The sequence below is a fragment of the Medicago truncatula genome, chromosome 2 (assembly GCF_003473485.1).
Source record: "Medicago truncatula cultivar Jemalong A17 chromosome 2, MtrunA17r5.0-ANR, whole genome shotgun sequence".
Taxonomy (NCBI): Eukaryota; Viridiplantae; Streptophyta; class Magnoliopsida; order Fabales; family Fabaceae; genus Medicago; species Medicago truncatula.
Window position 1 is genome coordinate 20564369 of NC_053043.1, and position 12188 is coordinate 20576556.

A 12188-nucleotide genomic window follows, 5' to 3' on the forward strand; every position below is an offset into this window, starting at 1 on the left:
TTAAGTGAATTGGATAGGTTCAAGCAATATTTGAAAAATTAATTCGCATCTGCAATCATATTTCGGCAATTTGACAACAACGACTTTGGTAAAAAAATAGCGGATCACCGATAATAAGCTAACTTATCAGCTAAATATTAGACATCACATTATAAGTGTGCTAACCCAATAAATAAGGTATCAAACCAAATTCTTCTGAGATGAGTTGCAATGATTCAAGGTTATTGATTTTGAAATGAAACAATCATATTTTAGTCTCACAAAAATGTCACATGTTAGAGAATCATCCTGCAAGAGATAGTAAACCCTGATCCAAGGACTGATCACATCTATTTTTATACAAGAAAAACCTATAAGAGCTTTACATAATAATGAATGAATAAAGAGTTAATACATTTCGAGACTCCAAAAAATACTACAAAAAACACATAAATACACTAAATAATTAATTACTTTAAACAACAAAAAATTTCAATCTCTATTAGTTAGCTAGTAGTGATGTTATTATATGAGATTTTAAAAATAACTGAAACAGGAATGTTAACAACATGGCCTTGATTACCAAACAGACCAATCTTCCCAAAGCTAGCAACAGAATTATTAGCAGTTGCATTCAAGATCACAGACAACACTTGCTTTTCGCCGTTGGCAATAGAAAAGTGAGTCGGAGTTACTTTTACCGAGACACCAAAAGGAGCACTCCAACCAACACTGTATGTTTCATTATTTCCAGCAATGTTTTGAACTGTCCTTTGCAACGATGTAGATTGGTTTAGCTTTGCGATAGTGATTGACGGCAAGTTTAGATCAGGACCATATCGAGTTGAATTATAGATGCCGCAATTTTGACCAGTGTAGTTTAGTACCACAGGAGCTGAACCGTTGATACCACATAAAAATGACATGTAATCATCATAACCTACAAAGAAATATGTTTGTTAATAACTGGTATAAATAATATTTTGATGCAGTTGGTACAAATTGGGTAGCTACATGTGAACAGTTACAATTAAATAAATTATCAACTTATTCATTCTATCATTGCACAATTTGGCAATCAATGTTATCAATCGAAAAAAATAATAGTTTGTTTAAATTTCGAACACAACAGTGATATAGCCGTTACTTGACAACATTTTGTGCTAAAGAGCATATTGCAGAACAATGGCGATTTCTTCAAATTCCACAACCCTATAGCCGCTATTTAACAACACTGTTGGCAATCAGAATAAACTTAGCAGCTTCAAAGAGCAAAGGAATTTTTCCGAATAAAATTTCCAATTTCCAAACATTTAAGATTTGAAGGAACAAGTCCTGTTATTAGTTTTTAAAGGAAATAGAACCTAAAGAGGTAAAAGTCATAGATATATTTGGAGCACATACTGCATAGCAAGGATATAGGAATACAACTTATCTACAACTTATCACAAAATAGAACTGTTTTTGCAAGGTTTTAATTATCACCTATAGCGAAAGATACCAATATGTGGTATCATGATGTATTATACCAATCTAACTAAACTACATAGCCAAATTCACATACCATATTTGCATAATGAAACATGACTTTTACTGAAATGTGATTACTGAAACACTTGAGTGACTTACTGGTATCGAAGATTAAACCCGGATTCAATGCTCCAGTTGCATTCACAAAACCGCTTCCCATGTCAAAAGAAGTAGCTGGAGTTTGGCTTAGATCTGGAAAGGCATATGATCGCTGAGCCATTATTGGTCCACCACTCTTGTCATTCTGAGAAGCAGTAGTCGAAAGTGCAGAACCAATGGCCGCGGGACTGAAATTTGGAAACTTTTGCTTAATTAGCGCAGCAAGACCTGCAATATGTGGTGCAGCCATACTTGTGCCAGACATCATAGCAAAATTCTCCCCTGATAACAATGCAAATTTCTCCCCTTAAACATGGATATATTTATTTCCTGATAAAAACACATTTTGGTCCCTAACTCTTAAAACAAAAGAACTTACAAAAACTTAAGTAGTTACAAACCTTGAAATTCAACTGAGTCAGTTCCAAGAGAACTCCAAGCTGCCCATATAAAATTTCCAGGAGCTAACAAGTTAGGTTTTAAAATGTCTGCTTGGCGAGGAAGACTGTCCTCGGGATCCGGTCCTCTGGCAGAGTAATACATAACCTTTGGGGCACCGTAACTGTAGTTTGCTTTTAGTCCACCACAGAGTGCAGCAACAGCCCCAAATTTAACAACTTTCTTCGAAACCGAATCTATTTCCAACGAAGAATTGTAGTATTGCATTAAAATCTGACAAATTGAGAAATGAAACTGTCAGCAATCAGATCATTCTTCAAATGTGGGGTGGGGGTGGGGGGGAGGAGAGACATAGAGATAGAGAGAGGGAGATAAGTTAATATTGACCAAATATGTATTAGAATATAAGAAAATATATTTAGATTATACTAGAGTATATCAGTTTAGTATCAATTTATCACGATAATAACCAAGTAATATGAAAACTAATCCTAAGAGATAATCTAAGATGTTTTAAGATTATAAACAGATTCTACGACATAAACTAAGATACTCAAACATAATATCAAGATATCCTATGTTTTCTTATATTCTAACACAATGCTATGCTTTTCACATAGAAAACATATACTTACATGTGTGTATCAAGTGCATCAAAGAAAATGCTATACACTAAAACAACAGAAAGTAAGAGAATAGTTGTGAATATATAAGAGGGACAATAATGGAGAATGCACCTTTGAGTCATTTGTAGATGGAATTATTATGCCAGGCATTTTCATTGCAACTGGGTTAAGCTGAAAACCAATCACATAAGGATCCATATAAAAGACAACACCAGCTGCACTATGGTTCTTGGCTGTTTCTGAAGCTCGTTTGATAGTGGAAATACCAAGCACAAATCGAATTGAATAGCTGCAGATCAAAAGGTTTCCTTTGATCAAATCGTGATTGTACTTGCTTGCATCTTGGCACTCACCAACATACATATCGTCAGTGACTGTTGTGTCATTGTTCAAAGCATCGTGTGCATGAATTAGTCTGTAAAGCTTGTTTTCATCTGTTCCAGCTGATGAAAATAATCAAAGGAAAAAATGGTCATTGGTCATACAAAAAAAAAAGACGTACAGATGCACGCAAAGTCCAAAAGGATTAACTTTATATTGATTTTCCACTGAAATTTATATTTCGAGAATTAACACCTCAGCCTCATTGAAACCCTTCATTACTCAATTTTTTGGATATTCTTAACCACGAACAGAGAAACATAAACTTACGTGCAAGTCCAACTCCAGGTATCGTCACATTATTTCCTAGGAATATTGAGTTACTGTAAAGCCGATCATGAGAGGCAGCGCCAACAGTAAGAATCCATGGACTGAAAGAAGACATGCTCATTGGTGATGGTCCAGTATTTCCAGCAGCTTGCACAACAAAAATACCAGCCTTTACAGCTGACAGCAATGCCATGTCTATAGGATTAAAGAAAGTTGCGACACCAGGAGGACGCCTATTTGGAGTGATCGATAAACTTATTATGTCGACACCATCCATAGCTGCCTGGTAAAATTCGACCAAACATACTATAATTAGCCTTAGAGGAAAAAGCAAAACTCGGTGCAATTTTAGAAAAACGGGTTGTGAATGCAACATATAAGGAAATTAATTGTAGATAATAATATTAACTCATTCAATTCGATATCATGTGGATTAACTGCATATGTACCTGGTCAATTGCTGCAACAACATCTGCAGCAAATCCTCCAAAGCTCTTGTATAATGCCTTGTACACAGCAATGCTGTACAAAATTGAAATGTAACCCATGCATAAAAATGTGAAGATGAAATAGAATAATGAACAACTCCATAACATCATGTATAACTATGGATCCCAAAAAAATTGCTACAAGTGTTAAAAGTAATGACGATAACACAAAAAAGAAAACAGCTTAGACATAGTTTGAGATTAATTACTGTGAACGAGGAGCCATCCCACTAGCATTCCCAAAGTGATGTCCAGCAACAATCACTGGAATCCCATGGTTTCCTGCTGCAACAGATGCGGTATGCCTGTATAAGATACACATCAAAATGAACATTCAGTTAAAGGAGAAGAAATTCAACAAATCTAAGTTTGTTGGTGTGAATCAAATAAACGTAAAGTTTGACAATAGTTTCATTTTCAAATGATGCCTAAGATAATCTGAGGCATCGCAATTCCAGAACAACTCTCAAATATTATTATTTTTTCCAAAAAAATTGTTAAAGGTCCAAGGCCTTAAAGAGCTCAAAGCTACAACAAATAGAAACTAGACATAACACACTGATGTTGAAGTAGAAGAGAGAAAACTTCAAAACGATATTAGAAGATGAATGGAATTTGATAGAATAAACCAGTTAAGTAATCATGATAAATTAGAGTAAAACATAACACTGATTTTGAAATGACAAAAACTCACGTGCCATGGCCATCGCCATCAAAGGGAGAAGCATAGTCTTGAGACATATTAAAAATTCCCCTGGTTATAGCAGATGCTGCGAAGTGTCGTGCCCCAACAAGTTTCCTATTGCAAGAGCCAGATGGAAAATCACGAGTAACCTCGCAGATACCAGAAAAATGAGCAGGAACAGGATACGGATTTTCAGATTTACTATCGCTAAAACTAGGGTGTGTTGGATCTATGCCGGTGTCAACCAACCCAATAACAACTCCTTCTCCGGCTGTTTCAAATCCACCATTTTGAGACCATGCTCCTTGTGGCAGACCCAAAAATTGTGGAGTATGTGTAGTTGCAGTTCTAACAGAAAAATCCAAAACCACATTGGCAACTTCATTGCTCCATGATAGCCTCTCTGCCTTCATAATTCAGTAAATTCGAAAGTCAAGAATACATTTGTTAAAGCAAATGAAACAAAAATAAAATAAGGAAGTAGTAGTGTTGAACTATGTAGCACCAACACTTCTCATTAAAGACATGTATGGTGTCTGATACCGACGTGACATTGACAAGTGTGGTTATATTCAATTTTTCCGTTTTATTAAATTTTGACCGGTGTTAACCTGTTAGTGTCATGTTTGATGTCCATGTCTGTGTTAGTGTTTCATAGGTGCTAAAGTCAAATCATGAATACAAAATAAATAATAACAAACAAACATGTATACAGCATATGTCTATGGACATAATCATGATGCTGAAAACTATCATCATACCTGCTGTTGGGTAACAAGCACAGCAAATCCATTAATCAGGTAATGGTAGCTATAGAGCTTCAGATATTTCTCTCCTTTCAACACTTTCTTCAACAATGAATCGTGCACTCGGGTAACATATGAGCTAAATCTCTTATCCGTCTTTGTAATATTTGCATATCTAGAAAAAAGAGCAACAGCAATAGATTTCATAAACAAGCTTGAAATTGAGAAAAGTAAAGTAAGGATGATGCAAAGTACTCAACAATTGATAATATCATTAACAAAGATTAACAAATAATCCATAAAAATCAAAATATTAACAAATCATTAACAAATATAATGATTCATTTCAAATAAATAATCCAGTAAATATCATTTATAGATTATATAAGCAATCATTTAACCAATACTTATCATCTTAAGTAAATAGTGCAGCTTCCATAAGAAGCCTAATGAATGATTTGGTATAAAAGAAACACATAATTAAAAACCTAAACATTTGTGATCTGAAAGAATGAAGAACAAACCATCCAAATCAAATGCAACAACAATTTCAGGAGATAGTAAAACAAAACAAAACCAAAATTGAAAAAGTAATTTTTTAAAAAAATATATATATAAATAAATCACAACAAAATAAGCAAAACATTTCCACAAAACCCCAAATAAAAAAAAAAAAGGCAACAAAAAAAAAGTTAGAAAAATGATACCTTGGTTTCTGAAATTGAGTTCTTCCACTATCTTTAAACCCATCATTATCATTCAAACTTGTTACATCACCATGGTAATGAGAAGTAGGAGCTTGTTTCAAAGTAACAACATAAACAGAAGTAGTAGCATTATCAAAACCATCTTGTTGACACAAACAAGGTACAAAAATCACTAAACAAAGCAACAAAAACAACACCAAATGTGTCATATAATTTTTCCCCATCAGGGTTTCTAGAAAAACTGAAGATGACCCAGTTAAATCCAAACCAAACCCAGAAAGTATCAAGAAGAAAGTTTGAAACTTGTTCACTAACACACATGCACCATTCTCAAGTTCAAGACTTACTTTCTACACCCCCCACCAAAAAAAAAATAACAATGTGATTTGTTTATGAAAGAGATAGATGGTGGAGAGTGAATAAAGCATGAAACTTTTTTGGTGTAAGAGTGAATGAAGAAGAACCCTTTTTGTTACTTTTTAAGTTTAGAGAGAGAAAGTTGAAGTGAAGAGTTTAGTTTGGAGAATCTGGAAGCAAAGCTTTGTACTTGTTGGGTTTTGTGTATTTGAAAAAGAAAAAGTTTGTTTAATCAAACAAGAACATGAAAATATGAAATTGGATTAGTAGAGAATTTTGCATTCGGAATATTTGTGATCGTTTGATCAAGATTGGACGGTTTAAAAAAATGTAAATTTTAGATTTAATTTAATAATTTAAATTATGAAGTTGAAGTTTAAGTCGTTTGATTTTGATCGAATGATCTTTGATGTTTTAAATGCGTGAATGTGTTAATTGGTGGATGTAGGGTAGTATGATCTAGAAAATAGTGTGAAAGTAGAATGAGAAAATGAACGTTTAATTTGGATTTATTAGGTTTTTGGACATTTTGTGAGTCGTTGGTTGTCAATTTTTGTATGTTGGCAGGTTTTCCCGTGACATGTGTAAATGACAAACTACCTTTCTATTTCTTTTTTGCTGCTTTTTACTTTCCTTCATGAGATGTTGAAATGAATTTACTTTTTATTTAGTTATTTTATTGGTAATTATTTATTGGGAAATGCTAACCGGTGCCCCGGGGGCACTGGTTAAGGATATGAAAAAGGAAATTATATAGTAATTAATGCATTGAAATTGTGTAATTAATTGATAATAAAGTCAAAAACAGTTTCCTTTTATGGTAATAATTCCCTTTTATGGTATGCTTAACCAGTGCCCCGGGGGCACCGGTTAGCAGGACCCTTATTTATTTTAGGGGTGTCTATCTTTTTATATGCAAATGTTAGGGATGTTATAGAGAAATGTTAGTACTTATAAATATAAATGTAAGTTTTTGGAGATTGAACTCATGACCTCCTCTTTCAAACTCCTTCGATGTCTCTTAGTTCATCAATCGAGCTAACTATGTGGAATAAAATTTTAAAGATATGTATGACCGACCGAGCAATGTTAACTAACTTATTTTATGATTTTAGTTTGATAAAACATACCATTTTAAAATAGAAACAGTTTGAATTGTGAAATAGTTTGGAGGTACAGATTGGGTTCAAACTAATTGTGAAATAGTTTCATTCATGTGAAATTCATAGAAATCGTAATTGTATTATCCTGAACTACTCATTTTTCGTTCTCATTTTGATTTTGAAGTTTAAGAACTAAAAAGTAAATGATGGAGTTTCATAAGTATGCACAAAATTACTTTGGGAATTTGAATTAATTAGCAGAAATTTGAATATCTCGTTGGAGACAACGTGAAACAACATCATTTTAGTTAGCATCGATTCATAAGAAACGTTGTTTATGGAGGAAAATATTGATCATCTCATTCTCCCCACTCTCTCCTTCTTCCTCCTTCCACTACTTGAGTCTATCTCTTTCTAAATTTTAGAGATAAGATCAAAATCGAGAGAGAGAGAGAGATAAACACATAATATGAAAGGAGGGAGAAGGAGAGAGCGATTGAAAGGAGATGATCCAATTTGCAATTTTTTTTTTGAAGAAACCAATTTGCAATATTATCACACATGTACACTAAATATTATCATATTTACAAATAGTTTTATTTCAAAATTAAAGGCTTAAATGCACTTACACTTTTTTTTTGACAAAAAAAAAAAAGCTTAAATGCACATTTTGTCCAATCGAAATTCACAGTTGTTATATTTTGGCTCCCAAGTTTCAATTTCTAAATTTTGGGCTTTTAAGTTTTATAATTGTTCAACTTTGCCCCATCAAGTTTTAATTGCTCAATTTTAGCCACCCAACTTTATCTAATTTTACATTTGCTAGCTTCCATGGACATTTTGACTAAAAAACACTAACGTGGATTTTTTTTACCGGTGTTTGATGTTAATCAGTTAGATTGAAAATGTAAAAATTAATTTTAAAAAATTAAAAACATTAAATAGTGTCATTCGACTTGCATTTTATAAAAATAATATTTGTTTGTCGTTTTGAAATTAAGGTATGAATTGTGAACTTCAAAAAATTTGGTTTAATGGTAAAAAGATAAACATTAAATTTAAAAGGTCCGAATTCGACTAAATGCAAATACTTTTATAAATGTCCTCTGAGTCCTAATGTCTTTACCGTCATGAACACCAACTATTTACCCTAAGTTTTTTCATCAAAAGGGTAACAAGTTGGGGGTTTTAAGTCATAATGGCGATGTTCATGGTTTAAAAGGAAGAAACACGTTTTAATAGTAATAGAGAAGAAGAATTTCATATTGTTGGAGAATAAAGAAGGTAAGTGGTCAGACACTGCCTTTTTTATAAAAATAAAATAAAATAAATGTCGTGTTAGTGTTTTTGGTTAAAATGGATGGCATTAAATTTACCCTTTTTCCACTTACAAGCATATATTGCATGTATATATAATAAATTTTTATAACGCATATATATCCATTTGTTAGAGGCTAATAAACCTGTATTACATATATTTGATCTATTGCCTTTTATTTTGATTGCAAATGGGTTTCTTAAAATAAGAGAGTAATACCAAGAGTTTTGTAACTTATTGAAAACCTTAAATTGTGTTTTTTTTTTTTTTTTTGTCATATTGACATTTTTAAGGAGCCAAAAATTTAATAATATAGTGGAGTAGATGTAATTACACATATATTAGCTGTTCTGGTAGGTCTAGTAGGTTTTTAAATAAATCTGAGTCTGACTTATTTAAATTAATGAACTTTTGAGACTAGCCTATTTAATAAATAATCTAGGTCGATTTAAATTTTATATAGGTCCGATCATAGACTTCTGACAAGCGACCTGACATATTCTCACCCATATCTCCACTATACTTAATTATTTTATAACTTTTTTTAAACTTTTTTATGTGTATCTCTTTAAAAATGAAAAGAATTATAAACAGTGAGATACTATCTCCGGTCCTATTTATAAGAAAAAATTAATTTTTTAGATACATTGAATAATTGATGTATCTTGTCTAGAATATAGACCAAATACATTATTTATGTAATGAATAAAAAAGTTAAATGTTTCCTATAAATAGGACCGGAGGGAGTAATATTTTGGAAAATGTGAAGGAGTGCATCTATAACACTCTTTAAGAACCATTAATAATAACTTTTTATAAATACAAAAAATGTGTAATCAATGTATTGGAATTTATAACATTTAACTTTTTTTAATAAATATTTTTTAATTTTAGAATCTTTATAGAGTGTCCAAAGCACTCGTTAACAAGACTATAGTATTTTCCTAACCATCACCATTTTATTATTTTCCTTTTCAAATAGAAGATCGATCTGGTTTGACCAGATGCACCAAGTAGTACCAACTACATGTCGGTAGTGTATTGGCTGCAACTGTATGTGTCACTTACGTCATCTTTGAGAATGACCACCGATTTATGCAAATGCAACGGGCCATTAGGTAGTCAACGACATAACTTTGAAAAGGAGCATACACATTTTTAGGGAGTTAATGCTTGTTTTTGGCAAGTTAAAATTAAGAAAGGGTTAATTAAGTTTAGTCCTGTAAATATTCACTGTGTTAGTTTTTAATTCCTACAAAATAAAATTACATTTTTTAGTTCGTGTGACATTTTCCTTAAACATTTTAGGGATTAAAAATGTTGATGAAATTTTTTTATAGGGACTAAAAATGCTGATGGAAATATTTTATAGGGACTAAAAATGTTGATGAAATTTTTTATAGAGACTAAAAAGTGTGATTTTATTTTGTAGAGACTAAAAACAAAATTCTGAATATTTATAAAGACCATTTACTTAATTAACCCATTAAAAAATGATAAAAATGTTTTTGAAAATATAAATTATTTTGCGATTTTAATATACCTACAACAAGTATTTAAAATTAGGCATAGTGATTAGTAGTATTATGTTTTCAACCCATTTGGATTGACCTAATGATATTGCCTTGAGATCCGAAAGTGTAAGTATTATATTTTCCTTGATCAGGTATGGACTAACTGAATAACATCTTAAAAATGTTTTCAAGTCATAACTAGTTGTGCAATTTTCATAATCAATTGTTGAAATATCTTCATGCAAAATCACATTCAAAATGAAATTCATTATGAGTGTGTGAACTATTTGAGAGCTTTACATCCACATACATAATATCTTAAAGAGTTACTAAGTTCTCCATGATGAAAACAATCTTGTTTGACACAAGATGTTATATGTGGAATCAGTTAGAATTCAAACATAATTTTATAATCCTTTCGTTTTTAAATATAAGGAAAATTGACTTTTTACGTTCATTGATTTAATGATGTATGTGATCCATATTATAAACCACATATATTATTAAATGAATGAACCTAAAAAATCAATTTTGCTTATATTTGAAAACGGAGGGAGTAATATTATAGAAAGGAAAATACTAACTTGTGCTTTTAAGACACAAGTTTAGAAACTAAATGTAGAAACTTAATTTTGGAAATCGTGCATTCAATGTCTTGAAAATTTAAAACTTATTTTTTCAATACAAAACTTATGTTTTAATTCTTCTTTTAGATTCTTAACTTGTATTTTAAAGGTAGAAGTTAACATGACCCTCATAAAAACTAACTCATTTCGTTAGTCCGATTGGTATAAGAACCAAAAATCTACAACATCATTTGATGTTAGGAATTGTATCATTAGACATTAATTAAATTGATTTAGTCGAGGAAAGTTAATGGCTTTGAGATTTTAATTAATTATTAAAAGAGATAGATTAAGAGAGTGATCACAAGGACTATCATGCAAATTGAGAAGGAATTGTAACTAATTTCTTTGCTTCAATTTCTGATCTCTCTATCTCTTTAGGAAATCATGTTAACGGGTGCCCTAAGGTACTGATTAAGGTATTAAAACAGGAAAAATTAAATTTAAAATGACATTTTTTTGACTTTAGAGAAATTGATTACACAATAATCTAAGCACAAACTATTATATTTATTTCCTTAACGAGTGCCTCTGAGGCACTTGTTAGCATTTCCAATTTAATTTTCTAAATATGAACATGTTTTAAGGGGATATAAACTCCAATTAAGCCAAAAAGAAAAACATGGATACCAAGTAAGCTAAGGATGTAAAAACGTAATTAAACTTTCTACTTTATAAGATCAATCATGAAACAAAACCAGTAAAAAAAAACCTTAACTTTTGGAAATAGGGACATTTTGAGCTAGGAGAAGACAATTTTGGGGGGTGGTGGCCCTAACAAGAAAATGATGGAAGGTTTGAAGAATCAAGCCTTTTCCCGTTTCGGTGGCTTTTTCTCCATTTGTCGACACACACATTTTATTTTCAACGTTTCAAATATTTTAGAAAGACAATAATTAACCGGGTAATTCAGCCAATTTAGATGGTGAAAAATTGTGAAACTAACACATTTTTAAATGATTCCTAAAATAAAATACCATTGATCACATTATTATGTTTATATATATATATAACTCAGTTAATCTTTGAAATTGCTTAAGTAGATTAATGCAAGCAATAATTTTTCATTTGAAAATTTGTTATTTTTATAGTTATTAACGTAAAGCGTAAAATTTCTACTATAAATTGTAGGATTAAATTTAAAAGGAAAACGAAATTTAAACATCGATGAAAAAAATAAGTGAAAGATAAAATTGTAGGGTTTCAATATTAAGGTACGTTTTTTGTCAAAAAATAATAATAATAATATTAAGGTACGTTTAATGACAAAATCTTAATTTTATGAAATGATTATTAACTCATTTTAATTATATAAAAAAAAAATCTTCTCCAAACTTTGAAAAAAAATATTGCATTTAGA

The 12188-nt window shown here is 31.1% G+C and overlaps 1 protein-coding gene across 1 annotated transcript; it reads right to left on the reverse strand.

The window, feature by feature from the left end:
* Positions 1–301: 301 nt before the first annotated feature.
* Positions 302–6466, reverse strand: LOC25486643 (subtilisin-like protease SBT2.2). Its single transcript, XM_013608262.3, has 10 exons — positions 5911–6466; positions 5219–5378; positions 4467–4864; positions 3982–4077; positions 3734–3806; positions 3285–3567; positions 2745–3076; positions 2010–2280; positions 1609–1890; positions 302–919 (listed from the first exon to the last, which is right to left on the reverse strand). The coding sequence occupies exons 1-10, from the start codon at positions 6132–6134 to the stop codon at positions 486–488; spliced, it is 2553 nt and encodes an 850-aa protein (XP_013463716.1). The 5' UTR covers positions 6135–6466; the 3' UTR covers positions 302–485.
* Positions 6467–12188: the final 5722 nt, after the last annotated feature.